Source organism: Geotrypetes seraphini, chromosome 8 (assembly GCF_902459505.1).
Source record: "Geotrypetes seraphini chromosome 8, aGeoSer1.1, whole genome shotgun sequence".
Classification (NCBI taxonomy): domain Eukaryota; kingdom Metazoa; phylum Chordata; class Amphibia; order Gymnophiona; family Dermophiidae; genus Geotrypetes; species Geotrypetes seraphini.
The window spans coordinates 137,502,457-137,522,113 of record NC_047091.1 but is presented as its reverse complement, the minus strand read 5'-3'; the positions used below and the strand labels follow the sequence as shown (position 1 = coordinate 137,522,113).

The 19,657-nt window shown below is 45.5% G+C and overlaps 1 protein-coding gene across 7 annotated transcripts in view; it reads left to right on the top strand.

Moving 5' to 3' along the window:
* The window catches only part of ARVCF (ARVCF delta catenin family member), a 394,108-nt gene that overhangs the window by 166,744 nt on the left and 207,707 nt on the right, over positions 1-19,657 (top strand). For all 7 annotated transcript variants that reach the window (XM_033955207.1, XM_033955205.1, XM_033955206.1 and 4 more), the window contains exon 3: positions 7,714-8,330. In XM_033955207.1, coding sequence (XP_033811098.1) covers positions 7,714-8,330 — 617 coding nt within the window. The remainder of the gene's footprint in view (positions 1-7,713; positions 8,331-19,657) is intronic.

Sequence of the window (19,657 nt, the reverse complement as noted above, 5' to 3'; positions counted from 1 at the left end):
AGGCCCATTTTTCGTATGATTTAGTAGCATATACGGTACTTCCTTACTATCTGGTACAAGGTAGAGAATGACATAGGGACAAATTTTCCCCTGTCCCTACGGGAACTCAATTTCCCTGTCCTGTTCCTGCGAGTTTTGTCGCTGTCCCCGTCCGTGTCCCTGCCCCATTCCTGTAAGCTCTGCCTTAACCACACAAGCCTCGAACACTTATGATTTTAAAGTGTTTGAGGCTTGTGCAGATGAGGACAGAGCTTAGGCATTGGTGGAATGAGGCATTATGACATCACAATCTGAGCTCTAGAATGTTGCACTTATGATTTTAAAGTGTTTGAGGCTTGTGCAGTTGAGGACAGAGCTTAGGCATTGGTGGAATGAGGCATTATGACATCACAATCTGAGCTCTAGAATGTTGCTACTTTTGATTTTAAAGTATTTGAGGCTTGTGCAGATGAGGACGGAGCTTAGGCATTGGTGGAATGAGGTATTATGACATCACAATCTGAGCTCTAGAATGTTGCTACTTATGATTTTAAAGTGTTTGAGACTTGTGCAGTTGAGGACAGAGCTTGCAGGAATGGGGCAGGGACAGGAAAAGAACTCATGGGGATGGGACAGGAAAATGAGGTCTCGCAAGGACGTGGAAAAATTTGTCCCCGTGTCATTCTCTAGTTCAGGGACCCTTTCTTGATAGTTGTACTGCGTTTCAGTGCTGACTGATGTACTCACACAGTACACACAGCTCTCCCCTACTGTTACTTCAGTATATGGCTTACCACTAATCCTCCTTTCCCAGAACTAATCCTCCCTTCCCAGACCTAACAGAATGAGAATGCAGGTGTGTGTAAAGGAGTCTCCTGAGAGAAGAAACAATCTCACATTCTAGGGTGTGATCTTATTTGTCATATCTGAGCACAGAAAATAACAAAGAGCCCTGTGTGTGTAATTGCTAACACAGAAACACCCCCCCCTCCCCCAAATACAAAATAAGTGCTTTGTTTCTTCTTACAGGCCCTGCAGAATAGTTATACAGCCAAGCAAAAGTAAGACTAGAACTGGCTCCATCCTTGTCCACTTTATGTTTACAAGAGATTTTCATAGGCCTTCATGAAAAGCTGTCTTTTAATGGATATAAATGCTGTTATCCAAATTGGTCTGAAGAGTGCAAATGTAGAAAACTCAAAATGAACAGTCCATGTTTCATATGTATTGATGCTCCTGCTCTAGCAAACACAAAGGGCCTGATTCTGGAAATGGCGCTTGCCACGGTAAGTGCCTGCAAAACGGACACCTACCGCTTGTCAGTCACGGTTGGCGACCTATCCAGAATCACGCCTATTTTTAGTACAGACACCTTAAATGTAGGCCAGCGTTTTAAAGGTTTACATTTAAGGCATCTGACTCACGCCTACGGAAGTGCCTAGGCCTATGGCCACTTCCAGCATAAGCCACACCTATGCCAGCCATAGGCATCCGTAGGCATGCCTAGATGCCTCCGTATGTGTTAAAACGGTGCCTACATTGTAGGCATTGTTCGCCACATCGATATTTGTTAAAACTTGCATCCCGATTGGTCCGTTAAATGGCAGTAGGATGCCTACCGTCACCTACAATCAGGGCCTGATTCTGGAAATGGCGTTTGCAAAACGGATGCCTATCAAGTATCAATCGCTGGTAGGTGCCGCATCCAGAATCACACCTATTTTTAGTAAAGCCGTCTTAAATGTAGGCCACCGTTATACAGGCCTACATTTCAGGTGTCTGACTTGCACCTATGAAATTGCCTAGGCACGCCTATGAATGCTTAAAGCAACTTCTGGTGCAAGCCACGCCTACGCCAGCCTTAGGCGTCCATAGGTGTGCCTAGATGCTTCATTACATTGTAGGCATTGTTTGCTGTATTGATTTTTTTTTTTTTTTTTTTAAATATGCTTCCCGATTGGCCTACAATCGGGATGCCGTTTTTAGAATCAGGCCCACAATGTATATCTCTACATGCTTTTGGGTTTAATCCTTTGATGTTGACTTCTGCAGCCATGCTCACAGTGGGGATGATGCCATTTATATACATTAAGGACTTTATGGAAAGGGAAAGGAAAATTTTGGAGTTTTAGGCTGTCTTGCCTATTAAGACATTTGTAGAATTCATGTACAATATTTTCCTGTACCAAGGAGCTCACCATCTGTTAGTACCTTGGGCAGCAGGACACAAGTGAATTGCTGAAGGTCACAAGGAGCCTCAGTAGGAAAAATTGGTGTTTAAACCCTGGCTTCCCTGGTTCTCAGCCCACTGCTCTAAATATTAGGCGGCTTCTCCTCTTCTAGTATGAAATTTAAAAAGGAGTGTGAAGTTTTTTTAAGTGTCAGAATTATAAATTGTATAAGGAAAAAAACCAACTTAGCCATCTGAAAGAATCAAAGATACAAAAATATGAGTGCCAAGTTCGTTAAATACAGTACTAATGAAGAGTACAACACAAGGGATATACCCAGAGCCAAATAGTATAGTAACATTAATCAAACTCGCCTCTGGCTTTTGTGTTACTTCCCATGGCTGGTGCAGACATTGGAACCTAAGTATTTTATACAAAACAGGAAAATAAGGGGGGTGGGGGGAGGGCAGGGGGGAGAATAATTTTATAGAGATTTCATGTGCCTAACGATGTTCATTAAAATTGTTTGGCAGTATATATGTCTGTAAGTATAGATAGGGGAAATTCTATAAATGGCACTCAAAATTCAACACCAGGAAAACTCAAAGAAAAGTGCAATTCAATAAAATGCATGTATCCTTTATATAAAGAAAACATTATATAAAGAAGCATTTAGGGGGAAAAGCAACATGGAGGAAACAGCAGGCTACCCCCTTCCCCCCCCCCCCACACACTTGGAACACGAAAGGATGAACTCACAAATAATACAAAGAAAGAGCATACACAGAAACAATAATTGTAATATATGTATATAGATGGTATAAATAGATAAGATTCACATATATTTAGATCATGTATTGTAACACCATTACTGAAGCTCATGCAAACCTCTCAGAACTGACTCCCCAGTCATTAGTGGTGGTATAGAAGCTTCCAACAAATAATATAATTGTGCTTAGCGCCGATTCCTGTGCCTGACTTTGGGCACCAGATGTATACATGCTGAAACTGTTGTAAATGCTGGCACCCTAGTTAGGAACGCTGAGATAGTATTTGTTAACAATGCACATAACTGTTTGGAACGTCCTTGTCGCATCCCTGCCAAGGCCATGCCCCCTTTTGAGTTATACCCCATGAGTTAGGTACCCTGCCTTATAGAATAGCATGCAGCTAGATGCACGTGCAAATTTTAATGAGTGCCAATTAACATCAATAGTTGGTTGTTTCTACCCAGTTATTGATGTTAATTGGCTCATTAGCTTATTAATTTGTACGTGCATCTTGGGAGATCATTCAAATTTTTACATGCAAATCTAGGCACCATATATAGAAACTGGGAAGTAGTGACATGTGCAGATATTTCCACTGAGCTGCCAAGGGGGCTGACCCACTCTGCGGGAAATTCAGGGTCTGCCCCCCAACCCCCCAGCCCACTTATCACTCTGCCCAGCCCATTGCTTTGTCCTGCTCCATCTATTGCTCTGCCCCTAGCATAACTGATTGGTGGCCAGAAGCAAAAGGAATTGCCTCTCTGTGCCGCAGCAGCAGGAAAGGCCTTCATAAAAAGATCATTTTCTGCTGCCCCAGGATTAAAGGCAGCAGGAAATGACCTTATACGAAGGGCTTTTCTGCTGCCGTGGCATAGGGAAGCAACTCAGTGTGAGATTGTAGAATATTGGCAAGACCCGCAAAAGCAGGCATCTCCCTCAGGAGTCTTGAAATTTGTTGTATAAGAACCAACGGTTGTGTTTTAAAGGTACGTTTTGAAAAAAGCGTTGCCTCTCCTACAAAGAAGATTTAGACTGTTTCTCAATAAAACAGTGCAACAGTTTTTTGTTGTTTTTTTCTTCAAAACGTACCTTTAAAACACAACCATTTGGTTCTTAAACAACAAATTTTAAGACTCCCGAGGAAGGTATCCTGAGTACCGAAATGCATGCAGCGTTGAGTTGCTGAATGTTTTTATGTTACTGACAATAAAGATCCCTACTGAAACATCTCGACCTTCCCACTTTGCTTTGTTTATTTGACACAAGAATCTTATATTATAGATCATTATGCTGTCAGCTGTGCTGTAAGTGGATATATGTAAAATGATCAAATGTGAACATAAGAATTGCCGCTGCTGGGTCAGTCCGTTGTGCCCAACAGTCTGCTCACGCGGCGGCCCCCAGGTCAAAGACCAGTACTCTAACTGAGACCAGCCTCGCCTGCGTACATTTTGGTTCGGCAGAAACTTGTCTAGCCTTGTCTTGAATCCCTGGAGGGTGTTTTCCCCTATAAAAGACACCGGAAGGGCGTTCCAGCTTTCTCTGGGTGAAGAAGAACCTCCTTACGTTTGCATGGAATCTATCCCCTTTTAACTTTAGAGAGTGCCCTCTCGTTCTCCCCACTTTGGAGAGGGTGAGCAACATCTCTTTATCTATTAAGTCTATTCCCTTCATTATCTTGAATGTTTCGATCATGTCCCCTCTCAGTCTCCGCTTTTCAAGGGAGAAGAGGCCCAGTTTCTCTAATCTCTCGCTGTATGGCAACTCCTCCAGCCCCTTAACCATTTTAGTTGCTCTTCTCTGGACCCTTTCAAGTAGTACCGTGTCCTTCATGTACGGCGACCAGTGCTGGATGCAGTATTCCAGGTGAGGGCATACCATGGCCCGGTAAAGCGGCATGATAACCTTCTCCGATCTGCTCGTGATCCCCCTTCTTAATCATTCCTAGCATTCTGTTCGCTTTTTTTGTCGCCGCCGCACATTGCGCTGACGGCTTCATTGACTTGTCGACTAGTACTCCCAAGTCTCTTTCCTGAGGGGGGGGGTCTCTCCAAGTACCCCCCCCTGACATCTTGTATTCGGTGTGTGAGATTTTTGTTACTGACATGCATCACCTTACACCTATCTACCTTGCACCTCATTTGCCATGTTGCTGCCCATTTCTCGAGCGTGTTAAGTCCCTTCAGCCCACTTGGTCTAACTTTTGAGACTGTATTTATCTGTTTTGTAAGAGTATGACGATTGCTTGGGGGTATGGACTGAAAGTGGAGCTGCTCAAACTCAGTGGTATGTTCTGCCTTTACTCTTGTGGGTGTTTCTATCACTTCACCTTTCTTTTCTTACCTCTTCTCAGAGAAAATCACACCATCAGGAGCATAAGCTAAAAAAAGCAGGGAGAACAGAGTAGGAAATTTGGGCACAGTATTAAAGAATAGGGAGGGTCGAGGTCTATACGCCAGGATTTACATGAGGTTTCTGCTGGCATAAGTCCACTGCCCGGTGTTTGGCACAGGAATCTGCTGTAAGTGCTATTCTATGAAGGTAGGGTTACCAGACATCCGGGAAAACCCAGATATGACCTCTTTTTAGAAGAGGACTATCTGGGCTCCCGGACGGACTTTCCAAAACCCGGCATTTGTCTGGGTTTTGGAAAGCTCTGACGAGCTCCAGCCACATCTGGAGGGCCTCTGAGCATTTGTGGATGCTGTCACACACATCTGCACATGCTCCATGCCCTTCAGACGTAGCTGGAGCTCATCTGGAAAAAGAGAGGCGGCTTTGTGGGGGTGGGGCTAGAGGAAGAACTGGGGGGGGGGGCTGGGCAGAACGGAGTAAGACTGGAATGGGGGTCATTTATCTGGGGTTTCCAGGAGAAAAATATGGTAACCCTATATGAAGGGCATGTGCCCTTTATAGAATGATGCTTAGCGTCAATTTCTTTCCATCCCTAAATTTTGGGTGCCATTTATAGAATTCGCCCCTTGGGGGTAATTCTCTAACTGTGCACTTTATATATTCTGCAAAGGAAAGTAGTTGCCTCATTTTTAGATTACTAGTATAACAAGTTATAGAAATGCATAGCAGTGACTTAGCCACGTGTGGGCCTTGGTACGCATAGGGTCACCCATTTTTTCCTCAGGCCCACCTGGTCTAAAGGCCTATGAGGCCTCTAAGACACATCACTCCCCACTCTCCTCTGCCCCAAACTGACATTTGTTCCTCTGGGGAACCATGGCCTGCCAGCTGCCCATCTCTCTCTGAGACAACCCCCTCCCCCCGCCTACCTTGGAGCCATCAGTGTGATTCTTAGAGGCAACCTGTGCCGCCCTGCAGGTTTCCCTCTATTGCATCCTGCGCTCAATGATGTCACTTCCTGTTGTGGTAGAACGAAGCCTGCAGGGCTGGCACAGGTTGCCTATAAGAATTACCACCAGTGATGGCTTTGAGGTAGACTAAGAGCAGGGGGGATATTTCAGAGAGAGAAGGGTAGGTGCTAGGCTACAGCCTCCTAGAGAAGCAGATGCCAGCTTGGAACAGAGAAGAGAATGATGAAGATGTAAATAGGGGCAGAGGGGATGGAAAGGAAGAGAGAGGGGAGAGATTGATGCGGGGGCCGAGGTTAAGGTTAGAAAAAAAACTATGTACGGAGGTGGAGTCGAGCGTGAGCAGGGCCCAACCAGGTTAAATCTGGGCCCACCCAAAATAGCAGGTCTGGCTATGGCCCTGACGCGTAGGTGCTTTGATACAAGCACTTACACTGGCCATAGAGTGGATACAAATGCTCACACTTAGCTTTGGGAGATACATTCATAACTTGCAGTGTTCTAGAAAAATAAAAGCACACGTGTGCCCCATCCACATGTGCATGCCTACCTGCAAACTGTGCAGTGTCGAAGATATGTGAGCAGTTATTGTGTTGTGCTCAGGCGCACTTTTGGCAGGTACACCTCAATTTGCACTCAAATACACCTCTATTCTAAACATTTACACGCATAACTGGTGCATAAATATTGGTGCCTGCTTTATAGTGCTACCCCAAATGTGTTGTGCTTACCTAGATACCATGTAATAAGGTACAACGTGGGTCAGTAGAGTGGGCAGACCTGTTGGGCTATGGCCCTTATCTGCCGTCATCTTCTATGTTTCTAACGTGCCCAGCCCTATGCCCAAATGTTCACTTAAGTGCAGAAGTGGAACAACAGAGCAGTGTTCTGTAGTTTGAGGGGGATGGAAGAGGCATAAACCAAAGCCCTCAAACAAAACCATGCCCACACTAACCACATTTTTACAACAGTTGGCAGAAGGCACAGAATGGGAATTACCTGGAAAGCCCCAGCCAGCACATGATTATTGAATATATCAAATCACATGTTCTACAGCACTAATTGTTTAATTTTGCTGATGGCTGATAACTTGCAGAAGGAAGCACTGCCATGTTAATCAGCCAGTGCTCGTTAATGAGTGTGCTGTAAGAAAGCCGTGTTTATGAATCCCCCACTAATAATAAAGAGGATAAAATAACGGGCTTAGAAGATGTTTCATTATTTCTGCACAGTTCTAATTTTACATGATTTTACAGATGGGGCTTGTAAGTGTTGTGTCGGAAGACTCAATCCAAAAATCATAAATCTATTTAAAAAAAAAAAACTACATTCAAATAAGTGGTAAACATGATCCAAACTGTCCGGCTTGAATTTGGCTGAACATTAAGTTTTGTATTTTCAGTGCAATGCTAGCGAGTTTAGTACGGTATAAGGAAATTTTTAATCTCTCTGTCGGTTTTTGTGCTGCAGGTCACTAAAATGGTTAAAACTGTCACGACTAGAACAGTGCGTCAAGTTCCACTTGGGCCAGATGGTCTTCCGGTCATGGAGGGCTCCTCTCCTTTGGGCAGCTGCACAGATTCAATAGACAGAAGATACATGAAAAATGGAGAGCGGTACATCGTCCCACAGGCCTCTTCTACCCTGACCAGGTCTTTTAATAATAGCTACAATGACACCTACCCAGACAACCATGAGACTCACTACCGCCCTTTATTTGGACACGATGGATATGGAGACTTGTCTGATAACTATGGCAGCTTATCCCGAGGAGTAAACTATCGTCCCCGCTATGCCTATACACCAGGGAACAGTTACCGACCAGAAGATGGCAGCTTCACTCTGCCAAATCGGAGAGATAATTATGGTCCCATTGCGCAGCCACAGGTGCCAATTGGCAGCAATGTTGATTTGAACCGCTCTCAGCCAGAACGTTTCCAGCCTGAGCCATATGGCTTAGAAGATGATAACCGAAGCCTTGGCATGGATGATGAAGGCTATGAAATGGATCCAGATTATTCCACGATGAATCGAAGGGCACTACCTGGAATGGTGTTGGCTGACAGAGGAAGAGCTCACAAAGGAAGGTAAAATCATTCTTGTAAATTATTGTTTTTATTCTTCATATCACTGATGTTAGGGTAATTAATTCCCCCGCTCTCCAGTACCTCCCAAAACAGTTGTCTTTCCCTTTGTTTATAGATTTATGAAATGTCTGAGAGATCCTACTGGCAAAACTGTAATAGAAGTTCATATAACTGAAACGCTGCTTTTGTTTTATACATGTTATAAATAAAATTGCATGCACTAGGGTCTGTAGTACCTGTGCCTCCAAGCCTTCACTGGGAATGTGTTATTCTCATTTCATTTATTATATTTTTATACTGTTCCTCTGAAATTCTAAATTGTTTGCAAGAAACTTAAGCATCTAAAATTGCAACAGACTGACACTTCACAATACAAATTAAACTATTCGGATAGTCTAGACCAGGGGTAGGCAATTACGGTCCTCGAGAGCCGGAGCCAGGTCAGGTTTTCAGGATCTCCATCATGAATATGTATGAGATGGATTTGCATGCACTGCCTCCTTGAGATGCAAATCGATCTCAGGCATATTTATTGTGGATATCCTGAAAACCTGACCTGGCTCCGGCTCTCGAGGACCGGAATTACCTACCCCTGGTCTAGACTAAAGTTCCCCGTGGACGGCATAACACTTGATTTAAAGATCAGTCATAAAACATTCTTTACCTTTATGAAAATCCATCAAATCTCTCACTGAATGAAGATCTTTCTGTAACAGGTTCCATAGCTGTGGGCCACACTCTCTACTGGACTTTATTGATAAAATAGGTGGGGCTCAGTGATGGCCAAAAGATGAGAAGAATAATGTGCCTCTTGGGCATAGATACAGTTATAAAATGTTAAGTAATTGTGTTGCACCTAATTACTGCAGTAGCTTGTCATGCCTCAGCTATGCTAGGGAAACCCAGTTCCACAAATATAGGAGGAGCCAGTTGTATGGGTGCCAGTGGGCATCAATGGGTATTTCTCAACAATGAGCAAGAAAGCTCCTTCCTGTGTCCAAGGAAAGGCAATTTGTATCTAAGTTTATTTTACATTTGATATACCGCATTGGCAAAACATCTATGCGGTTTATGTCTAAAATTAATCAAAATAAAAATTGAATAAAAAAGAACTGTAATATCAATATCAAAGTAAATAAAAAGCTTAAATTTATTTAAAATTAATTGTGCGTGCCTGAATTTCAGATTGATCCTTGTAAGGCTGGCACTGATCGAAGTCATTGATCTTTCAACCAAAAGCATCCATGAATAAAAATGTTTTTTTTAAAAAAACTTTTAAATCGTTCAAGGTTAAGTTTCATTCGGATCTGGTTTGGAAAGGAATTCCACAGTTGTGAACTAGTGACTAGGAAGATATAATCTCAGGTAGATGCATAAGTAATATGTCTGTTTGATGGAATGGTAAAGGTTCTGCTGAAGAGAGCAAAGTGCACAAGATTGTGAATAAGGAATCAAATAGTTTTCTATATAAGATGGGGATCAATTAATTTGTGTTTTAAAGACTAAAAGCAAGATCTTAAATGTTATACAGTATTAATAGGTAACCAGTGCGCTGGTGTATCATGTTTGGTACCCTTCAGCAACTTGAAATGTTGACCACCTATAACTAAAAATATACCTAAAAATCCTCTGCTGTCAAGACTGTCATTAAAGATGTAAACAGTAGAATGGTATCACAGTTTAAATAATGTGGAAAATAATATCACACTTTAAATTGAACCACATAAATTTAACTTATAAATTCTTCAGGACCAGTCAGAAGTGGCCGCTGTCAGCAAGTACTTTATCATTGACAAACTAAGGCCAAAAAACACCTCCTCATCGGTCCACAGTATAATTTTGAAAACTTTTCAAATCGAGTGAAGATCATGGACTTATTTTAAAGTAGCACAGGAGAGCCCTTGCCAACAAAGCTATATTTCAATCACTGCATCGGGGCAACGGACTCCTTCGACATTTGTGCACTCTCCCAAGCTATGTCGGCAAGGGCTTTCCTGTACTACTTTAAGATAAGTCCATGATTTTCACTTGCTTTGAAAAGTTTTCAAAATTACCGTATTTTCTCGCATATAACGCGCGTGTTATACGTGGTTTTTACGTATCGCGCATACCCTTGTGTGTTATATGCGTGAGCGCGTTGTACAAAATTTTTTTTACATAGTTCCCCCCCGACGTCCGATTCCCCCCCCCCCCCCCCCGCAGGACCGTTCGCACCCCCACCCCGAAGGACCGCTCGCATGCACCCGCACCCCCACGCCGAAGGAACGCTCGCACGCACTCCCACCCGCACCCCCACCCTGAAGGACTGCTCGCACCCCCACAGCCTCCCGACCCCCCCATCATGTAGAAGCTCCTACCGGTGTCCTGCTGCTTCCTCTTGGCAGTCCCGACACCCGACACGATCGGGGCAAGAGGGAGCTCAAGCCCTCTTGCCCCAGCCAACCGCGGCACCCCCGACATGATCGGGGCAAGAGGGAGCTCAAGCCCTCTTGTCCCAGCCAACCGCGGCACCCCCGACACAATCGGGGCAAGAGGGAGCTCAAGCCCTCTTGCCCCCCCCGACTCCCCGACACGATCGGGGCAAAAGGGAGCCCAAGCCCTCTTGCCCCGCCGACTCCCCAACTCCCCGGGAGCCTTAGGTCCCACCTGGGGACGGGGCATGAGGCACATGGGCCCAACCCGACCATGTGCCCAAGGCCCCGCCCCCAGGAGGGACCTAAGGCTCCCGAGCCTATTCTGATTGGCCCAGGCGCCTTAGGCCCCACCAGTAGGCGGAGCTTTGGGACGGATGGGCCAATCCGGCCTAATTCCGTCGTTGGCTGCCTGCCGGACAGGCGGGTTTGGCTCCCGTCTGTCCGGCCAACTACACAAAGGTACGGGGAAGGGGGGTGGAGGTGTCGTGGGGGTCGGCCAGGGGGGTCGCGGGTCGGCTGGGGGGGCGGGTGGAGGTTCTTGGGGGGGCGGTCGTTGGGGGAGGGGGGTTTGCGTCAAGGGCAGGAGGGCCTGGGATCCCTCCTGCCGTAATGTAGTGCGGGGTGGGGGTAGGGGGCCGCCGTGGCCAGGAGGGTTTGGGCTCCCTCCTGGCACAAACAAATAGCGGGGGGGGGGGGCGCCAGGGCCAGGAGGACTTGGGCTCCCTCCTGGCCCGATATTGTCGGGGAGTTGGGGAGTCGGCGGGGCAAGAGGGCTTGGGCTCCCTCTTGCCCCGATCGTGTCGGGGAGTCGGGACCGCCAAGAGGAAGCAGCAGGACACCGGTAGGAGCTTCTACATGATGGGAGGGTCGGGAGGCTGTGGGGGTGCGAGCGGTCCTTCAGGGTGGGGGTGCGGGTGCGGGTGGGAGTGCGTGCGAGCGGTCTTTCGGGGTGGGGGTGCGGGTGCGTGCGAGCGGTCCTGCGGGGGGGGTGAATCGGACGTCGGGGGGGGCCATCAGGCTTTCAGGGTGGGGACAGGACTTCAAGGGGGAGAGGAGAGTCGGGGCGGGCGAAAGGAGAGTCGGAGTGGCCAGAGGAGAGTCGGGGCGGGCGAAAGGAGAGTCGGGCAGCATGCGCGGTATAGGGGTGTGCGCGGTATATAAAAATTTCTGTACATAAATTTGTGTTTTTCGCGTGCTATACCCGTGTGCGCGTTTTACACGGGTGCGTGTTATCTACGTGAAAATACGGTATACTGTGGATCGATGAGGAGGTGTTTGTTGGCTATAGTTTGTCAGCGATAAAACTACTTGCTGACAGCAGCCACTTCTGACTGCTCCTGAAGAATTTATAAGTTAAATTTATGTGAATAAAGATGTGCTGATAAACTTTGTGTCGGCCTGCAGTAGTCACATCTAGAGCAGTTGCCATAATTTAGGCCTGTAAGACTAGAAGCATTCTGGGTACAAGCATGGAGACAATTCTGTGGCATAGAGCCACACATGGCTTTTGGTAGAGCTAGGCTAGATCTGCACTGGTAGACATGTGTACTCATTCTTTAAGCAATCTAACAGGCTTTTGTTAATCTTGCCTTATTTTATGAACTTGACATGAAAGGTGTGGTGGTATATCTTTTATCTCTTGTGGACAGCTTTGTGTGGCCTTGTCAAGGAAGCAGTGTAAAAATGAATACATTGTAGAAAAAGTCTGTGCAGTTCAGTTCATGAAGCACATTTTTTAAATGTTACTCATTTAGCCTTGTCCTACTTCTGTTTTTTAGTTTGTTTTTTGACCCAGCATCAGGGCCAGCCCAATAATATTTCCAGCATCTATCCTTCCCTTCCCTACCATTCCAGAGTCCAGCATTACTCATCTCCCTCACCCAATGTTCTCCAGCATCTCTTTTTTTTCTGCCCCCCCCTGAAATAATATCCAGCATCTCTCTCTTTCCTCCCCCCTTCTTATATCCAGCATCTTTTATTCCCTCTATCACCCCCCCCCCTCCTTTATGGCATCCAGTATTTCTCTTTTTCATTCAACCCAACGACTCACTGTGGTGTCCAGCATCTCTCTTTCTCTCCTTTCTCCTTCAGCTTAGTTTCCAGTATTTCTCCCCCCCAACCCCACTATGGGTTCCAGCATCCCTCGCCTTCTCTCCTTCAATCCCCCACACTATAGTGACTTATTTCCCTTCCTGGATAGCAACACAACAGTTGGCATCTATACAAAATTCATTGTCTCTGGTGCAGGGCCTTGAGCATCCACACTTGCTCAATTCCATGACAGCTCCTAGTTCCTGTTTCAGAGGGGCAGAACCTGACACACCTTGATCATATGCAGATACTTAAGGCCCCATGCTGGCCACAGTGATTTTCTATGGATGCTGATTGCTACATCGGTACCAGTGCCCCCCTACCCCCTAAATTATAGCGCCCTAGGTGGCTGCCTGTTCCATCTAGTGGATGGGCTTGCCCTGCCCAGTGGTTTCTTCCTGCTACTCATGGCTTTCAAGTCAATTTAGATTAAGGTACAAAACTAGGGTTACCAGAAGTCCGGATTTCCTCGAACCTGTCCCTGCTTTTGAGGACATGTCCAGGGGTCTGGATGACTTTTCACAAACCCGGCACTTTGTCCAGGTTTTGAAAGGCTGTGTCGGGCAGAAAGGAAGTCCGCGCATGCGTGCGTGTGATGTCATCAGGTAGTGTCTGCACATGCGCGGACTTCCTCCCTGCCCAACGAGAGCCGACAGTGGGGGGTGGGGCTAGGGCGGGCTTGGGGGGCGGGCGATTATGGGGTGGGATGGGCGTGAATGGGTGGGCCTGGGGGCGGGGCTAGGGGGTCCAGATCTTCTGAAAGAAAAATCTGGCAACCCTATACAAAACACCATAAACTTCCACACCTGGCAGATTCTGTGCAACTGCATAATGAAGAATTTGCACAGAATTCCCCAGGCAAGAAAAAAATGCCTGTGTTCTGTGCAGAATTACTCCCTCTCTGGGCCAGAATCATAAATCGCTGCCAGCAACATCTTTGGGAGCCTGCATGAACTATGCAGGCTCCCCCCCCTACTGTGTGCTTGCCCTTGATGATGTCACTTCCTCTTTCTTCAGGTAGGACCACAGACAGTAGTGGGAAGCCTGCAGAGCCAGCAGTAGGTTGCCTCAGGAATCAGCATCGCTGAGGTACTGCTGGATTGGGAACAATGTGGACAATGGGGAGAGAAAAGTGCTGGCTGGGGGAGGGGGACAAGGGTGAAAGAGATGCTGACTGGGAGGAGGGGCAGTGGTGAGAGAGATGCTGGCTGGGTCGATGGGAGGGGGGGGTACAGGCTCTTTGTTTTTTCCATTATAATTTTAATGAAAATACTGGATTGTACTGAAATTCTACATTGTGAACCAAAACTAAAACTCAGACCCATGCTAAGGTCAGCATAGTTTTTACAAAACTGGTCAAATACCAATTATTTTTGGCATAGAGAAGCATAAGAACATAAGAACATAAGAACTGCCATCTCCGGATCAGACCTTCGGTCCATCAAGTCCGGCGATCCGCACACGCGGAGGCCCTGCCAGGTGTACACCTGGCGTAATTTATAGTCTGACTTACACGATTGAATTCCCACATATATTTGGTAATTTATAGTCCACCATATCTTTATATGCCTCTCTTAAGGAGATATGCATCTAATTTGCTCTTGAAGCCTAGGACGGTCGATTCCGCAATAATCTCCTCTGGGAGGGCATTCCAGGTGTCAACCACTCTCTGAGTGAAGCAGAACTTCCTGACATTAGTCCTGAATCTGTCCCCCCTTAGCTTCATTTCATGTCCTCTAGTCCGTGTCAAATTGGACAATGTAAATAATCTTCTCTGCTCTATTTTGTCGATTCCTTTCAGTATTTTGAAGGTCTCGATCATATCCCCACGCAGTCTCCTTTTCTCAAGTGAGAACAATCCTAGTGTTATAAGTCTATCCTCGTATTCCAGTTTCTCCATACCCTTTACCAGTTTTGTTGCTCGTCTCTGCACCCTCTCCAGCAGTTTTATATCCTTCTTTAGGTAGGGAGACCAATGTTGAACGCAGTATTCCAAGTGCGGTCTGACCATTGCCCTATAAAGCGGCATTATAACTTTCTCCGATCTACTCGAGATTCCTTTCTTTATCATGCCCAACATTCTATTTGCCTTCTTTGCCGCTGCCGCGCATTGTGCCGACGGCTTCAGGGTCCTATCTATCAGTACACCCAGGTCCTTTTCTTGTTCACTCTTCCCCAGAGTTGCACCTGACATTGTATACTCGTATTCCTTATTCTTATTGCCTAAATGCATTACCTTGCATTTCTCCACATTGAACTTCATCTGCCATTTCTCTGCCCATGTTTCTAACCGACACAAGTCGCTCTGGAGTTCCTCTCTATCCTCCTGCGATCTTATTGCCCGGCACAATTTTGTATCGTCTGCAAACTTGATGATCTCGCTGGATGTTCCTTCCTCCAGGTCATTGATATAAACATTAAAAAGGATCGGCCCAAGTACCGAGCCCTGGGGTACACCACTAGTCACTTTCTCCCAGTCGGAGAACTTCCCATTTATGCCCACTCTCTGCTTTCGGTTTTCCAGCCATTTTCCTATCCATCTTTGTATATCTCCCTCTATGCCATGGCTTTGTAGTTTCCTGAGAAGTCTTTCGTGTGGAACTTTGTCGAACGCTTTCTGGAAGTCCAAGTATATTATATCCACCGGCTTCCCACTATCAATTTGCTCGTTCACGGTCTCAAAAAATTGGAGTAAATTCGTCAAACATGATTTCCCTTTCCTGAATCCATGTTGACTGGGTTTCATCAAGTCGTGTGCGTCCAAGTGCCGGACTATGCTATCTTTGATCAGTGCTTCAACCATCTTGCCGGGGACAGACGTAAGACTCACAGGCCTATAGTTGCCAGGTTCCCCTCTCGATCCTTTTTTAAAAATTGGCGTGACGTTCGCTATCCTCCAGTCGTCCGGTATCTGTCCAGTTCTGATTGTCAGGTTTGCAAGTTTTTGCAATAACTCTCCGATTTCAACCTTCAATTCCTTTAAGACTCTCGGGTGAATTCCATCCGGTCCAGGGGATTTGTCACTTTTAAGTTTGTCGATCTGATAGTATATCTGGTCTAAGTCCACTTCAACTGTGGTGAGGCTATCTTCTATTTCTCCTGCAAACACTTTCTCCGCTTCAGGTATTGTTGAGGTGTCCTCCTTCGTAGAGACGGACGCAAAGAAGGAATTTAGTTTGTCTGCGATTTGTTTATCTTCCTTGATGTACCCTTTTCTTCCCTGGTCATCCAGGGGTCCCACTGCCTCTTTTGCAGGTTTTTTCCCTTTCACGTATCTAAAGAAGGGCTTGAAGTTTTTGGCCTCCTGGGCTATTTTTTCCTCATATTCCTGTTTTGCATCCCTCACCGCCTTGTGACATTTCTTCTGATCATCTTTATGTTTGTTCCAGGCTTCGGTTGTCTTTATGCATTTCCATTTTTTGAAAGAGTCCTTCTTTTCTTTTATGGCTTCCTTCACCTGTATGGTAAGCCATGCCGGTTCTCTTTTGCTCTTTGTTCTCCGATCTTTGGGAATCCTCGGAATGTAGAGATCTTGTGCTTCTGTGATAGTATTTTTCAGTAGGGACCATGCCTGATCTACCGTTTCAAGTTTGTCCACCATCTTCTCGAGTCGTTTTTCTACCATGGCTCTCATGCGATCGTATTTACCCTTTTTAAAGTTTAAGGTGGTGGTTAAGGTTTTGGCATGTTTCCCTTTTCCGATGTTAAGTTTAAAGTTGATTACATTGTGATCACTCGTTCCCAGTGGAACCATGACTTCCACTTCTGTTATCGGTCCCGTGAGGCCATTTAGGACCAAGTCCAAGGTGGCGTTGCCTCTTGTCGGCTCTTTTACCATTTGTTCCAGGAAGCAATCCCCTAGCACCTCCAGGAACTTGGCCTCCTTGCCGCAGTTGGAGGTTGCTAGTTTCCAGTCTATCCCTGGGAAATTGAAGTCTCCCAATATAATTACATTGCCTGTCTTGCATTCTTGTTTGATTTCTTCCATCATTTCTGAGTCAGTTTCCTCCGCCTGTCCTGGGGGACGATAGTAAAGGCCAATTTTCGTGTCTGCTCCATATTTACCAGGAATTTTGATCCAGAGTGACTCAAGCTTCTCTTTCATTTCTGTTGTAACCATTTCAGCAGAATCTATTTCCTCCTTAACATATAGAGCAATACCTCCACCTTTCTGCCCTACTCGATCTCTTCTATACAGTTTGTATCGGCTTTCCCCTATCTTTCAGTTTAAAGCCTTCTCGATTGCCTTCTTCATGTTGCCTGCCAAAACTCTTGCTCCTTCCTTGTTGAGGTGTAGTCCGTCCCTTCTGTAGTACTTGCTTTTTCCCCAGAACGCCGTCCAGTTGCGCACGAAGTCGAAGCCTTCTTCTTCGCACCATCGTCTCATCCAGGCGTTGATTACTTGCAATTCCCCTTGTCTCTTTCCATCAAGCCTAATTGTATATTGAATAGCACTTCAAAATTACCAGTTCTTTGACAGCTTGAATATTTTGTGCCATTTGAATGGTTATTGATCTCCTGCTACCACTCTTCTGACCAGTTGAACCTGACTGTAAGAGGTTTCAAAATGCTGTCCAATGTGCATTTCTTCTAATCTGTGGCTGGAAATTACCCAAAATTGTTGATATTTGACCTGTTTTTTAGAATGCTGACCATAACAGGTATCAGATGGAGGAAGGGGGGGAGTTGGTTCACAATGTAACATGTCTTTCTGTTATGTAAATACTATCTCCAACTCCAGAAATGGGGAGAGAAGTTTTTCACTGTTTAATTCAATATCTTCTGCTAGAAGAAATTCACTAAGTGAGAAAAATTTGAAGGCTTTTTATTTTCTCTAGTATAATTTAATGAAAATACTGAATTATACTGAAATTCTGAATAATAATTATCAAAAAATATTGTTTAAATGTTGTCACATAAACTTGCAGAATTTTGAATTTTTTTTGCACAGAATTGAACGTCATTTGGAACTAACTTTTTCCCTGCCTGTTTTATATCCCTTCCTAACCTACTGTAGACTAGTTATTGCAGAATTCATTCCAGTATCGTAGCGAGGGAGGGTGGTGCCCGGCATTACTACGTTATGTGCCCTCATGTACCCTTCCACTCTTCCCCGCTGTGTACTCCCTACTCTTTCTTGCTGTACCATGTACTCCCCTGCCCCCGTGTACCTTTTGAAATGTTCGCCGGCGTGAGCTGCATACCCCACTTGCTGCTCATGCTGGCCTCTGCACCCTTCTGACATCATGTGCTGATCCTGCGACCAGGAAGTGATGTCAGAAGGGAGCCGAGGCCAGCATGAGCAGCAGGTAGAAGATGATGCTCGCTCCAGCAAACTTTTAAAGAGGTACAGAGGGGGATAGAGAGGAGAAGAGGCATCCCTCCCCCTGCAAAGATGGCTCCTGGGGCGGTCAACACCTCCCTCTTACTACATCATTGATTCATTCTTGGGTGGAAGCCATACACTACGACTCCTTCCAAAACCTGCAATCCAAGACATGAAATATGGCCATTAGGTGTCACTGCGATATAATGACTCTCTCCCCTCAAGGAACCATGAATACTGTCTCTGCAGCATCCCTGTTTCTCTTTGGTTTTAAGAGAATAGTGACCAAGGCTCTCAGAACTGTACCATGGAAGACTGCCTGACACCAGCACTTTAACATTGGTGTTCAGCGATGCATGCATAAAGTAATGTTATTTAAATGCAAATATCAGCCATTCTATGTAAATTGCCTTATATGTATGCTAATTATATAGCCTAGAAATATGACCTGTGGCATACTCTGAGGCCTGAAATTTGAAAGCCACTGCAAAGCTTATTTAGTGGAATCCACATTGGTTAAAAATGTGAACTTCTTTCCACCATTTTCCTTTGTTTTATTGGATTGAGAACAGTTAGGTTATATGAATCAGAGTGTTCCTAATCTGCTTTTCCCAGAGCCATTGAGACATCCCGAGTGAGATTTACGGCAGTAGCAACAAAAAAAATATCCTGAAAAAGCCCAGTGCAAGAAGCCAGGGCAGTGAGGGGGCCCTAGTGGCTACAGTATTGCAGTCTTGTAGTCTCCTGGGCTACCTCCACATACAGATATATATGCACAAGAGGCCTGCAATAAAAACTGAGCTGGCAGTTAATGTGTACTCTGTCTCTGATTGATGTAGGAGCCTCTCTTCAGCCGTAGGCAATTTTATTTCACCATTCTTGTTAGAGCAGTCAGGCTTGCAGCAGAATACCAATATTAGGTTCGAAACAGCACAGTATTGGGTTTGCAAAAATTTATCTGGTCTGTATCAGAAAAGTATCACTAGGTGTATTCCCTGTTGTTCTTTAAACAGTGATGGTTTCCACTGCTTAGAACAGGGGTAGGGAACTCCGATCCTCGAGAGCCGTTTTCCAGTCGGGTTTTCAGGATTTCCCCAATGAATATGCATTGAAAGCAGTGCATGCAAATAGATCTCATGCCTATTCATTGGGGAAATCCTGAAAACCCGACTGGAATACTGCTCTCGAGGACCAGAGTTCCCTACCCCTGGCTTAGAAGAATGAAGCTGAGGACAAGTTGGAGCATTTCTTGCCATCTTTATCATGCAAAGTTCTAAAATTGGCCCCTTTCCTAGCCTGTCACTTATTTTTAGAATCCAGCCCATAGCTCCAACAATGTGCTTCAGCACTGCCAATGCTGATTCCCCTCCCACCACAACCACAACACATAGGTGCAGTGCAGTCAGCCCCCACCTTCCAACATCTCCTGCTAATTTAGGTAGGGTTATCAGACGTCTGGGAAAACAAGGACATGTCCTCTTTTTAGACATGTCCGG